Source organism: Scleropages formosus, chromosome 13, assembly GCF_900964775.1.
Source record: "Scleropages formosus chromosome 13, fSclFor1.1, whole genome shotgun sequence".
Classification (NCBI taxonomy): domain Eukaryota; kingdom Metazoa; phylum Chordata; class Actinopteri; order Osteoglossiformes; family Osteoglossidae; genus Scleropages; species Scleropages formosus.
The window spans coordinates 7,284,516-7,298,704 of NC_041818.1; the positions used below are offsets into that span (position 1 = coordinate 7,284,516).

Below are 14,189 nucleotides of genomic sequence, written 5' to 3' on the forward strand. Positions count from 1 at the left end.
GAGGAAGTTCAACCTGCCACAGGAGCTACTGATGCAATTCTACTCCACAGTCATCCAGTCTGTCCTCTGCACTTCTATAACTGTCTGGTCCGGCTCAGCTACGAAATCAGACATCAGAAGATTACAGCAGATAGTTCGGACCGCTGGAAGAATCATCGGCACATCCCCCCAGCTCTCCAAGAACTGCACTCGTCCAGAGTCAGTAAAAGGGCTAGCAAAATCATTCTAGACTCCTCACATCCAGGCCACTTCCTCTTCGAACCTTTGCCATCTGGCCGGTGCTACAGAGCACAAGAAAGCAGCCAGGCACAAGAAAAGTTTCTTTCCTCAGGCCATCTACCTCATGAACAGCTAAATCCCCCCTAGAGAGTAAACCAGTGCAATACACAATGCTATTTATATTTATAATTATATCTATTTATCACATAATATGTCTTACTCACATTCCCTTGCATTTGTATAGAACATACCTGTACATACATACAATGTCTAGTGACTATTTTTGTATATTGGGTACTTTATATTTTTATATATTTTTTATCCCTCATTCACATACTCTATCTTCTCATCTGTCTTGTCACTGTCATTCTGTCTGTGCTGTGGAAGTTTCTGTCACCAAGACAAATTCCTTGTATGTGTGAACATACTTGGCAATAAAGCTCATTCTGATTCTGATTCTGAACTCCTCAGTTCATTTTCAAACCATGTTGTATATGAGGTGTTCTTCCTAATTCTGAAAATGTAAGATGCACTAATGATATACATATCATAACTGGGTGCCTAAAAATATCACATTTATTTATGTCATAATATTGCAAATGAAAATGAAAAATGTCTTCTTACTGAAAGCAGTCAAAATCAATTTGTGCAAAGTAGTTTTTTTTTTATTACCCACAATTATCAGCTTTATTGATTTAGGTTATATGTGTTTTGTGTTTTTTAATTAAGCAATAGAATTGTCTGAATAGGGGTCATTTGTGAATACAAAACACATCTAATCTTGTGCTATATACTGTTTGGTCAGGCATGCAATGGGTACATTTTTTTGCAGATATAGTTACCAAATAGAATGGCTTGTCTCCAGGGGAAAAATTGATCTTTGTCACACTTCATCACCTGCCAAACACGAAAAAGTCAAAAGGACCCAGGAAATCGCATATTACCAGAACTGATCTGTCTCTTTTACCAACTGAATTTATTTATTCCAAGTCAATGCTTGGTCATTTTTTGAAACATTTCATTTTATTAAAGGTGCTGAAAAATTTCATGAAGCTAGCCACATGGGAATGGGCTGACATCTATTTTCTTACCTACCATCAATATTTTAGAGCGCTGTGTTACGATCGACAATCATAAGGTTAATTTATATCATCTTATTTAAGATTACAGGTTAAATTATCTATATTGCTAAGGCCAATGTATATAAGGTTTCAGCGGGAGACCCGTCATAGCAAATAAAAAGAAACACTTTGCCAAGATGCTCTTTTCATATGACAAACTAGTTTGTACGATTATTGTATTAGCAAGAATAACACTCCGTACCATCTTTATTAGTCTATACGTATTTATTTTTGGCCAGTTACCCAGTTCTTATGTCTCCCGTGAACGTACACCAACTCACACTGCTCATCTCATGTGTTCGCTGTGAGCCACGCACTTCGTGTCGCTGTACAAACACCAGGCTTCACTGGGTTCTGTAGCATGCTTGGAAGACAGTGCTATTCTATCACAGCTCATGCAACTGACCACAGATGTCACCGTGACCGACGAGGGAAAGGACCCCAGCTACCTCACCTATCCAAAGGAATGCAGGCCAATTTCCAGGACAGACCGCAAGGAGGCATTGGAACCTGGATCACTAACATAGGAAAGGCAGTAATTTACTCATGCAGCACTGGTTACACACTTGTTAACGTGTTTCATCTCCTATCAAAACAGCTAGGTGACTATATTAATGTGATTGTATGGCTTCATTATGAGCGGTATGAATTACATGCACCTCCACAGATCACAGCCTCGCTATTGAAGAGGGTCTTGAGCCCCCCCAGGAATACTGAGGGCTGTGTCTGTTGTGTTCCTGGTGGGGCTAAAAGCTCGAAGGATTTGGGTTGACTTTCAAGGCTAAAGTTGCTGCACCACTATACTGACAGAATTACGGGGGTTAATGAGATTTGTCCAGAAATGGCATTAGATACTGTTGGGGCATCCTGACTACGACCCTCTTCCATATTGTGTGGAAGGCTGGGGCAGTAACACTAGAGTTGCATACAGGGGTGGTGGTCCCCACTTCTGAAAACTTGGAGGATGCATTATATTTCTCAAAACACTGCACTTCTCAATCTTCTCAAGGAAGTCCATGCCACGATACAGGATTGGAGGCTACAGGCAGTTGTAGATCCAGATTCATTGTGACCATGAAGCAGTGGATCAACTTTTAACCCTTGGGGAGATATTGAAGGCTCTTTGGAATTTTTACACTGTCTGAATTTTTTGACCTGAGGAAAGCCTATAGTCATGTCCCCAGTATTCTGTGGGAAGTGCTCCAGGAGTGTGAAGTTTCAGGGCTGCTTCTGTTTTCCATTTGTTCCCTGTACAAAGCAAGGGCATTGTTTGCATTTTTGGCAGTAAGTTTAACTCATTCAAAATAAGTTTGAAAGTCCTCCAAAGGTGTGTTTTGTCTGCTCTTTTGTTTGTGGTATTCTTGGGCAGGATATCAAAGTTTACTTGGGTTTTGGAAGGTATCCAAGTTCACCACCTGATGGTGGGCTACCAGGGTGTCAGATGGTTGTCCTGTTAGCCTCAGCTGAATGCAATCTTGAGTATGCATATAGAGGTTCACAACTCAGTGTGGGTAAGGATGAAGGTCAGTACCTCCAAAAGTCAGGTGATGGTTCCCACCAGAAAGAAGGTAGGTTGTTCCCTTAAGCTGTAGGTATCTTGGGGTCTTTTTTTACACTACTGATGGCAGGGGGAATTGTGAGACTAACCTCTTGGAGAAGCAGCAGCCATACTGCACATACTGAACAGAAGAGTGGGAGTGAACTGGGAGCTGAGTCCTCAGAAAAATGTTACTATTTATTGCTCGGTATACACCCCATGAAAAGGTTAGTCTTTTTCACATTTTTGGGAAAAAAGTATTTAATTATTTTAACAATACTGAGATAAAGGTGATCAAATTAAAAAAACATTGAAAAAAATCCTCACTCATCTGCACTATTTGAATAAAGAGAAATGCAATTTTCTTGTAAAAAGTTATATCACTGCATCAAATAGGTGTAAATGAGTAGAACATCACTGGAGAGTAACATGGCGAGCACTGCTTTACATAAACTTTTAAAAACCTTTGGTCAGGTTTGGTCTTGCAATGGAGTGTGAGACTACATCATGCCAAGAAGAGATCTATGAGGCATTCAGAAGAAATATTGATGTCTATGTGTCTGGGAAGAGTTTTAAGGCTATTTCCAAGAATTTTATAGTCAATCGCTCCACGGTCTGAAAGATAATCTACAATCTGAGAAAATTTCAAACTACTGGCCATCTATCCAGGTCAGGTCATCGTACCAAATTCAGCCCAGGAGCTGACCAAGAGATGCTGCAGGAATTCTCCAAGAACCTCAGGAAAAAGCAAGTACAAAGTCAGCATTCGAAAGAGAGACTGCACAACTTTGCCCTACATGCAAGATCCCGCAAAAGAATATAGATGCACAACTGAAGCTTGCCAGATAACACCTAGGCGAAGATCAGACATACTGGAACAATGTGCTGTAAATGGATGAGATAAAGGTAGAGCTGTTTGGCCACAATGCCAGACATGATCTTTGGCAAAAACCAAAAACTGCATTTGACCAAAAGAGCCTCATGCCAACTGTGAAGTCTATTGTTTGGAGCAGCTTTTCTGGCATAGGGCCTGGCCAGCTTGTCATCGTAGAGTCAAACACAAATTCCTCATTGTACCAGAGTACATGAGAACGTGAAGCCATCTTGTCAAAAAATGCTTAAGCTGAACCATAACAAACTTACAAGACAATGACCCAAAACACTCAAAATCACAAAACCATGGCTGAAAAAGAAGAAATTGAGGACTCTGGAATGGCCAAGGCCAGACGTTAAGCTCCCCCAGAAATGTTGGAGGGACTGAAAGCAGGCAATACATGCAAGTAAGACACCAAACATCACACAATTGATGAAGTTCCATAAGGGGGAGTGGACAAAGATACTTCTCCAAGTCAACGTAAGAAACAATTAGCAGAAACATCTTCAGCAAGTGATTTCCGCTAAACCCTATTGACGCTATAACCAGCGTTTCTTTTCCACAGCAGACAACTGCACTGCTGACTTTTGCTGAACAGATAATTGCACAGAATAATTTTCATTGTTCACCTTCATCTTCCAAAATTGTTGAAATGATCAAATGTCCAAATAAGCAAATATGTTTGGGGGGGTCATTTTCATATTTTTCCACAGCACTGCTTAGTCTGATGCTTTAGGTAATTACCAAAAGAACCATATCATAGGGACAAGAAATTTAAAATGGTTTCTTTTACAAGTCAGCAAGGGAGAAATTCTGAGATCCTGCAAAATCCTGCTCCTTTTCCAGAATTAGGAGGTTGGAAAACTGATGATTGCAGTGAGCACTGGCTGGAATAAAAATACACACATCATGTTAGATTTTTGAATAAACATGACTATCAGAAAAACAACACCACAGTTCAAATAGGGTTGTAAAATATTTATTTCATTAGAACATTTAAAAGTCCATTAATTCAAAATAGCAAAAAATATTTGGATTCAGAAACACAGGCTTGTGGAGCACCGTAAGCATTGAAAATTACAACTTTGTAAATGCAGGAAATCATATAATAGGAACATTTTATTTTTTACAAAGGCATAGCCTTAGACAAATATTCTGACTGTAGTATTTTGGAATGAAATTCTTACTGTATTTCTAGTTGCTGCTCTGAATGAAGCTCAAATCTAAAGCATGAAATGTTAAGCTAGCATATTTATAATTACCACTATGTACACATCAGTATATATGGCATACCCATGTACTCATTGTCATAAGAAAATAAAAATTACATTTCAGCTATATAAATAGATCCTACCTGGATTTGGATATATAATAAAAACCCACCCAATTTCACTTCATTTACAGTCATTTACAAACAGCTGAGTTCTGGCAGTGTTGTTTGCAGTTAATAGCAGCAACTTGATGTCATTCATAAGTTACTTCCACATTTGAGAACCCCTGGAGTAATGCTTAAATCTGTACTTGTCAGACTGTGGGAAGGGCTTGTTTGGCTCTTCACTTGGTCCCATTCCCCAAGAGATACAGTGGTGAAACTGAAGCATGAACAGCAAAGTGGTTCTAAACTCCAGTTGTCCCATGTCATTCAACTGCTTCATATCCCTAGGATAGTCAACTGTTACCAGGGCCTTAACTCTATAAACTTTCTGTGGAGGGGAAAAAGTGACTCTTACATTCATATACTACAGTTCCCAAAGTTATTGCAGAGTCAGTGTATAGTAACTATAACATTTAAGAACAATTAACCAATGAGAAGCTGGGTGGGTGCAGCATCTAGGATATGTAAGCCTTTATCTTCTGTGTGATGACAGCACAGCAGATGGGGCACTTGGTTAAGGACTGGGAGCAGTCGTTGCAGGTGGCCAAGTGTCCACATGGGATAAAGACTATTGCAATGTCTCTGTCCATGCAGATCTTGCACTGCTTCTCCCTCTGCAGCTTCTGCAGCTTTTCCAGGGGGTCTTCGTCTGGAAAACATAAGACACACAAGTCAACAAGGCTTAGTGCCACGCAATAAAAAGGATAGGGGTTTTAAGTAGTTTAAAACTATGTTGGACAGGGCTGATTGTATTCTTGTAACTGCTGACACCCCTTTAATTAGGGTGGTTAAAATTAAGGGGTGATAACTTCACACGTATGATTGCACATTTCACTTCCACATTAAGGAAATAAAATAACTTTCCATCTGGAGCTTGACTACTGCATTACTGGCACCAACAAAAAGATTTCATTTTCAAATTTAATATAGAAAAAGTCACAAAAACAAAAAAGGGGCAAATACTTCTTCAGAGCACTACACAAAAAGTGCACAATGTCATTAATTTATACAAGGTGCAAAGTGGTTAATGCATTTTCACTCATGGATTTATACCAAACTGTCACGAGACCCACAGGGAATTAATGGATTGGTACTCCATGAATGGGAAAAGGACAATGCAAAGAATGGATTGTGTAAGGTTATTTCGGTTAACGGAAGTTTGTGCTCCGAAGTAAGACAAAACCTCAATTTTTTAAAAAAGGAACAACTTATAAAAGAAAAAGGTTTCCAGGTTCTGTATTTTGCCAAGAGTCAGCTGGCTACACCTTGAGAAATATTTGCCAGACATGATACCTTTTGTGCACATTGTTGCATGTAGAGTGTATGCACAACCTAGATAGCCTGATTTCTTAGCATTATGTTTCAGGTATCTATACTGCTTAGAATGAATTTGGTGCTAGGAATAGAGAAAGCTGAGCCGAAATATGTGATGGAATGAGAAGGCAATCCCGTCTGAAAGGATAGCACAAAGGAAACTGCGAAGAAAGCACAATATGTGGTGGTAAAATCCACCAGGATCCACAGCTCCATGACTGACACAGAGGTGATGTACTTTACTTCTCCAGGTGTCAAAAGCAGGAGCTTTAACAGTTTTTAAAGTTCTGTATTGTCAAAAATGCCTCTGGCGCCGTGAGGGGAAGGTGTCTGAGTCAAGCAGGTTCTCAATGAGCACAAGAAAAAAGAAAGCCTAGAATCTAGGTGTGAAATAAGACAGGTGGCTGAGACTGCCCCCCAGTGAACACACACCACTGGTCCAAACAGGCCTTGGTCTACAGCAAATCAATGACACACACTCTAGCTTGGCTTTCAGTCATTTCCTGTAATTTTACAACTGTATGTACATGACATTTACCTCTTCCTGGAGCAGGAATTCCATTTTGATGACTGGGTGTCTAAAGAGGGAAAAAAAAAACCCACAACAAAGTTATCAGACAATAGTTCACAACCAGACCTATATTCAAAATAAATCCAGAAACACTTCATTATTTACAACTAAAACCTCAGGTTGCCAGAAAATACTACCAACACCATGGCAGCTACCTAGCGCTCAACACTGCTATGTACTGGGAATCTGGTCTGCTAAATGTTCTTAGAACGAGCATCTTGTGTTCTCTACACTCTGAAATCCCAAATTGAGGCAGCATTCTTTCCCAGAAGGTCCGAGGAGCGACTGCCTGCACTTACCGAGCCGCTGCCACTGGGATCCCCCAGCTGTATCCTGTTCACAAACTCCTGGCCCTTCTCCCCCAGAAGGAAGCGGCAGCTGGTTTTAAAAAGAGTAACGATGAAGGCTGAGCTGAAACTGCTTAACTATACAGTACATTTGTCAACTTTAAGTACCCAAAATAAGAAAATAGCTGGGTGTAGGAGAGGGTGGGGTGCGTGCATGTGAGAAAGGCATTCTGTGAACGGCAGCATTCATACCCTGGGTAGTGCTTGGCATGCTCTTCCCAAGGATCCTCCTCCGGCTGCCAGTTCTTCAGGCCTCCCCCGCACGTGAAACATGTCACCCGGTCAGGTGGACCTGCAAAGAGCCAATGCGCGGAAAAAAGATGAGGCAATAGTGTCACGTCGATGCAGTCGATTTCCTAAAGGGCTATGAGGCTGAAATGGCACTATAAACTCCTCAAATCTCACCAGCTAAAAATATGTAAATTTGAGTGCTGTGTATAACCCCTAAAGAGCTAAGGCGTAGGACAGCTACGCACCTGAGCTGTAGAAACCGGCCCTGGCGAGTCTCTCAGGGGCGATGGGATGCGATACGCCAGTAAAACTGCGGAGACGCTCCTCGAAGGAGTCCGTCGAGGGCTGCCGCTCCCTCGGCTCTTCCGGTGGCAGCGAGGAGGGCACATTTCCCACATCGTGGCCCAACACGAAGAAGCAGTTGCGGAAGTACTTCTCATGCTCGTCCCAGGGATCGTCTCCGCTGCTCCACTCTGACAGCATGCCGCCGCAACAGAAGCACTGCACACGGTCTTCCATGTCCAGGTAGAAAAAGCCAGCTTGGGCAAGCGCCCGTGGCGTGACAGGGGCTGAGGTGGGCCAGCCCGCAAACGAGCGCAGTCTGTCATCCTCGCTGCGCATGTGGGGAGCGACGGGATACATCGTGTCGTCTACCACCTCACCTCTGCGAAGACGGTACTCCATGTCCTCAGCCTCTTCGTCGTAGGCAAGGGAGCTGTTCATGGGGGAAGCCGGACGCACGCCGTGTACGCAGCTGAGGTACTTGCAGGTGGGGGAGACGTGACGGTGGCGGTCCACGGGGGCATCTCCACGGTGCCAGCCCTCCACCGTCTGGTGGCAGCTAAAGCAGCGCACGCGGTCGGCCTCGCCCGTGAAGTAAAAGCCGGCGCGGGCCAGGCGCTCCGCCGACACCTGGGCCACGATCGGGAAGTGGCGGAAGGACTCCAGGCGCGTCTCCAGACCCGACCAGTCAGAGTAGTTGTCTGCTTCAATGTCACTGCTGTGCCCAGCCATTCTGAGGGAGATGGGAGACAACCAAACATTAGAAAATGGTCTGCAATGCAACACACACACACTAACCATGGGAAAACTAACAAGTTTACTAATAGAGCACAGGTAGCGCAAGTTGGGGATGTTACTGGAAAGAGGTGACAGTTGTTCATTTTGAGTGAGGCACACTGCTACGCGTATACTGTGCATTACATAAAGCGTACGTGTGCTTCCTGCTGGCCCTTTAAGAGCTGCGCTCACATGTCAGCGCCGCTTCCCCATGTGACGGGAGCAGGAACGTGCTGAGCTCTGCTCTCGGAGGGCTGCCAGCCGAGCTCAGCGGACGCAAACAGCCCTTCGCTCGCTTCATCTCCCGGGGAGGGCTCAGCCAGGTGGCCACCCGCGAAGCGATGGCACGTCCCACGGGGAGTTCCACTTCTAACATTTGACACACTTAATTTTCCCCATTACGACCACAACCAAGTTCCTGCTCAACTCCCCACTGTCCCTTCCCACCCGATATTTAGTCATTTTAGCAGTTTCTTCTTTCCCTTCCTTACGTGGGTAAACTGAATACAGTACTTGTTTTATGGAAACGTGCCCTAGTAAAACCACCACTTCCCTCGCAGTTTCCCTTAACAATACAAAACGCCAAAAATGCCCCCTTTTGGGGAAATGAGAACAAGAGATTGTCACTGAATAGGGCAAAGCACCTTGGGCAGAAGGCACTCAATGGAGGAAGTGGACCAATGTACATCCCCTGCAATACTCTAAATATTTCTCATTCACAAACTAACACAAAAAAAAAAAAAACCTCCTCTCGCTCTCACTACCTCTATACAAAGAGGCAATGTGGCATTTTGAAATTGATCTGCAAACTGATCCGGAGAAATGAGCCTGATCATCACGGCCAACCTGTTTATCTGTCGTCTCAGACAGGAAAAATGTTCCCACGTCATGACCAAAGGTTGGTCCTCTTTCCAAATCATCGCTGCTGCTTTTTAAGAGATAACTGGTAAAACAGTGCAGAGCTCTGCTCTTGACTTTTGGAAACACATTCAGCCCAACGACCTGCAAATGTGACTTTTAACGGCGTTCAGGCCGAGAATTAAAGGATTGTGTGAAATGGCTGTACAAGTATTTGTTGAAACTAAACAAGAGACAAATTAAACTGCTTTTAGAAATTAAAAGGTACTCCCTACAGTTTCATTCCCCCTGCAACTTACAACAGAAGCAGCAAAAAGGCATTAAATACATTATGGTTTTACTTTGTAAAAGTTAAAATATACCTCATTATACTATGTTAAGCTACTTCCAGTTATTTACCCGTTTATACAGCTGGGTAATTTTACTGGTGCAATTCAAGTTAAGTACCTTGCTCAAGGGTACTACAGCTGGAGATCAAACCTGCGACCTTTGGATCCAAAGGCAGTTGCCTTGATAAACACCAAATTCAACACATTTCTTTAAAAATCATACTGCTCTAATGAATCATCGAACATGCAAGTGTTGTGGGGGGGGGAGCATGAGTGATCTCTGAAAAAGCTCATTTAAAACCCACTCTTGCTAACCGCTTTGTCCTGGTGAGAGGTTGTGGGGGTCCAGAGACTAGCTTCTCCAACAGCAGAATTTAAAAAGCTACTCGGGAAATGAAAAAGAGGGAAGAAAAGACAATGACATGGTGGGGTCTATGTAAAACACTGTTTAAAAAAAACTTGTATATACTGTACTCTGCCAAATTTCCACAGAAGTAAATGGGTTTAAGTATAAAAGGGCAGGAGATGTATGGGCTCACCAGCGGTGCTTTCTCACAGCCACAAGTGAATGGCAGATAGAAATGGATAGCGAAAGCATACAGTTCATGAATGAACAAGCACTGCCCCCCGCTTCCCAGTGCCCAAACACTAGACCACAGCAGATTGCATTAACATTTAAGTGACCACATTTAGATGCTGTAGTGTTTGGCTTGACACGCTACACTAGGCTCCTTACACTCATTTATCTGTCTATAGACTGGGGAAAAAACCAGAGCACCTGGGGGAAATCCACACGGAGAATGAAGAACATGCAAACTGCACACATCCCGAGTGGGGATCGAATATCAATCACGCAGCTTATGCTCTGCGAGGAACCAGCAATACCTGCTGAATTACCATACCACCTACACTAAATCAGAATCAAAAGGGGGGGGAATTCTAAAAAACACAGAAAAGTCCCACACAAGCTGACTCTTTGCAGGTTCTACCTGGAAACCCCCCAAAAATGATATTAAAAACATAATTTTCTGCCAAGATATTACTTTTACTTCCCCTTACACAGGACATCAGAATCAAAAAAATTATAGTCAATTGTAAGCATCACATGTAACAGCACGTCTCCAGTTAAACCTGATGCATCTTACGTTTGTTTTCCTTCATCTAATACATTTATTATAGGCACTGTCCTCAGAAGGGGGGGGAACATACACCATGTAAAGATAAGAAAAGGGTATTGTGTTGGAAGCACACATTTACCTTTCTCCATTGAGAAAATCATTTACACCAGTCTTTTAAATCATAGTCAGTGTAAATAAAATGTATACATTTATATAGTGAGCTTTCAAGACACTACATACAGCCCACATATATGCAGATTTTCAATAGGATGCTAACGTACATACAACTATTCACCCACATATACACCAGGGTAATTTTTACTGGGGTCACTCAGAATGAGTACCATCTCTTAAGGGCAGTCCTAAGTAGGCTGGTTATTCGTTCTTTTTAGAGCCCCATATACAGAGCAAGCTGCTGTACGGTACGTTACCAGTTCAGCCCAAGTTTACACTTCCTCAGGTGGTTATTGGAAGTGTTGGTATGATGACTTGAAGCAAACAGATTATTGATCAAGCGAGGGTGATCGTGTAGCGACTGGAGCTGCTGCCTATGCATCTGATGATTGCCGACTTGAATCTCACCTGCTACTACATCCATTCCACTGACAATCCCCACTCCACCTGGCTGGAGCACAGGCTTGGGCGTGTGGGAGGAAACCAGAGCACGTGAAGTGGTGGAAAGGCATGCGGACACAGTAGAACAGCCAGGTGTGCATGTACTGTTTACACTCAACATTTCAGAGAAAAATGTCGCTGAAACCCGACACTCGACTCGCGAGGAGGAGCTAAGTCACTTATTTTTGTAGGCGAAGCGCACAAACGGGACGATCGGTGATGTAGAAACACTCTCCGCTGGGATGGACGGGCTGGAAGGGCCTGTACACACCGACCGAAGGAGATGATTACTAATTAGAACAGTATTCCTAACGCGGCCACCGCCTCGCTTAACGTAAAAGAACGCGCAGGTGACCCAACTCAACCGTTTCCATGACAACGGATTTCCAGTAGAAAGTTCCACGCGAAACGCAAAAACACGCGGACGGAGCCGGAAAGTCTGACGAAGTGCACAAGGACAAGCAGACTTATTACACAAGACGGTGACTGCAATTAGTGTGTGGGTGCACTCAGCACTGCCATTACACCCCTCCTGCCCTGCGCTGCGCTGCCCTACGAGCTCGATAGGCGAATAGGTGTGTCCGTGTCCACGCCCGTACGTCGCGTGCGCGTGTCTGCATACAAATCCAGTGTCCTCCAACACCCTCTGCGCAGTCGATTCACACAGTAAAAATAATATAAAAACACAATATATTTCCCTAGAAGTTACGCAGAAAAGTCCAAACTGGGCAGTCGTGCAGTGCGCGCGCCGTCACCACGCACGCGGCGACCAGCGAGCGCAGCAAAAATGACTCTGCACGGACACGATAACCATTTTTTTCCTCACTGTGTCACTAACACCGCTGTAGCCAGTTTTGACACTGTTAAGCCTTAAAGTTATAATTAAATACATTTTTTCCCACCTCAGAGTCGACCACCCCCTGCGCTAGACTCCTCCTTGTTCTGTTACGGGAATGTCCTTTTAGTACACAAGTTAAATACATACGACACTAACGCGAATTGTCTCGTGTCTCCGCTTACCCTGCGCGGTCGATTTGTCCGATGTTCCGAGATTCGTGCCTTCTTCTAAACGACTGTCCTTCGACTCAGCCTTCGCTTCCAGGCCCAAATTTGTAAATTCGATGACGGGAGGAGGGACGCGAACTAAAGCGGAAGTGACGTTGAACGCGTATGACGTATTCTTTGCGTGGGCGCGTTGTACAGAACGCAGCTGATTAAACCTTCGAAATCGAAAAGAACCGCCCAAACGTTCTGTGACGTTACAGAAAACTGTTAAAATGCTCACTGACTTATTTAATAGATTTAACACCTTTATCTGTGCTGTATGCATGACTTCGAAAATAATGGAAATGCACAGAAGTTGTGTCGCTGTTTTATCCTTGTCTTACTGCAGTGGCTTACTGTACATACAGCAGTTAGTTGGGTACTTTCACTGAAATATGAAGGAAAGACCCTTTTTCGAGGGAATTTATTACAGAAGTGACAAGATGTGGCTTTTGAATCAGTCACCATCAGAATCCAAACCGCAGTCTTGATCTTGACGTGTTATAGTTAAAGTGACTGGGCCTCCGAGGGGGTCTCCGTGGCAGACTAACAAACATTGCTGCGGGGAACAAGATATGCATATGACTCATTTAAATGTAAAATAATTGACTTTTCCTCTTTGCTCATTTGAAACTTTGCTACGAAAAAATCACAATGAGATACTTCTTTAGAGAGAAGTGCTTGCTTTTCACAAATCTTCCTCTTATACGCTTTCTTGTGCAGTTTATCCGCAGATATTATAAAGGACTGAAATTTTTGCCCATTAAATGCATTACACATACACACATACATACGCATCATCTGAAGCCGCTTGTCCCATACAGGGTCGCGGGGAACCGGAGCCTAACCCGGCAACACAGGGCGTAAGGCCGGAGGGGGAGGGGACACACCCAGGACAGGACACCAGTCCGTCGCAAGGCACCTCAAGTGGGACTTGAACCCCAGAGGCACCGGAGAGCAGGACTCAGTCAAACCCATTGCGCTGCCGCCGCCCCCCAGATGTATTACTAAAATATTCAAAAAATTCTTTTTATTTGAGGAAAATCTAATCTATAACCTTTCATGTCTTCAACATTGGACAGTTATTGATAATCAGTGATGAGTGATGGATGGTCAACAATGATAAAACAGCAAGGTGTCCTAGGCACAGTTCACTTACTCTAATTCTGAAATACTCTGTTAAAATATAACCACGAGCACTTTATCAGGGATAAATTACTTTAAGACTAAATTAATTTTTAACTCTTTTCTCTGCTGTTTTAAGGTCTGCAAATGATGCCTATTTTTTGTTTCTCTGAAAGTTAAACATTATTCCTATCCGCTGGATTTATTTAGATTTACTTTCTTTTAGTCAGTGTGTGGTTTCAAATCTGATCACTTTAACTAGAACCAAATCATTCATGCTGTTAATTGATGGAATTTCTTCTGCAAGTAATTTTTGCTCTTTTTTTGGGGGGGGCAGAGGTCTCATCTAAGTAAAGGTTAATGATAAAAAATGTATTGTCTCAGCTGCTTTTTTCTTGGGTTCCTGTTTGGCCTTCATGTTGTTGCAGTTTCCGCACACAAATATGAGCTCT

At 43.2% G+C, this 14,189-nt stretch overlaps 1 protein-coding gene across 1 annotated transcript; it reads right to left on the reverse strand.

Moving 5' to 3' along the window:
• Positions 1-4,722: 4,722 nt before the first annotated feature.
• Positions 4,723-12,700, reverse strand: xiap (X-linked inhibitor of apoptosis). Its single transcript, XM_018736992.1, has 6 exons — positions 12,589-12,700; positions 7,835-8,604; positions 7,551-7,650; positions 7,311-7,389; positions 6,979-7,018; positions 4,723-5,775 (listed from the first exon to the last, which is right to left on the reverse strand). Exons 2-6 carry the CDS (start codon positions 8,601-8,603, stop codon positions 5,582-5,584), a joined length of 1,182 nt encoding a protein of 393 aa, XP_018592508.1. The 5' UTR covers position 8,604; positions 12,589-12,700; the 3' UTR covers positions 4,723-5,581.
• Between the last annotated feature and the right edge of the window lie 1,489 nt (positions 12,701-14,189).

Bases quoted from the DNA above. Each gene is read 5' to 3' on its own strand.
- xiap (XM_018736992.1), bottom strand. From the start codon at position 8,603: ATGGCTGGGCACAGCAGTGACATTGAAGCAGACAACTACTCTGACTGG. The intron at 7,390-7,550 runs GTATGAATGCTG...TTTTAAAACCAG, and splicing joins CATGCCAAGCACTACCCAGG to CTGCCGCTTCCTTCTGGGGG. The intron at 7,019-7,310 runs GTAAGTGCAGGC...TTCCCTCTTTAG, and splicing joins ATCCCAGTGGCAGCGGCTCG to ACACCCAGTCATCAAAATGG.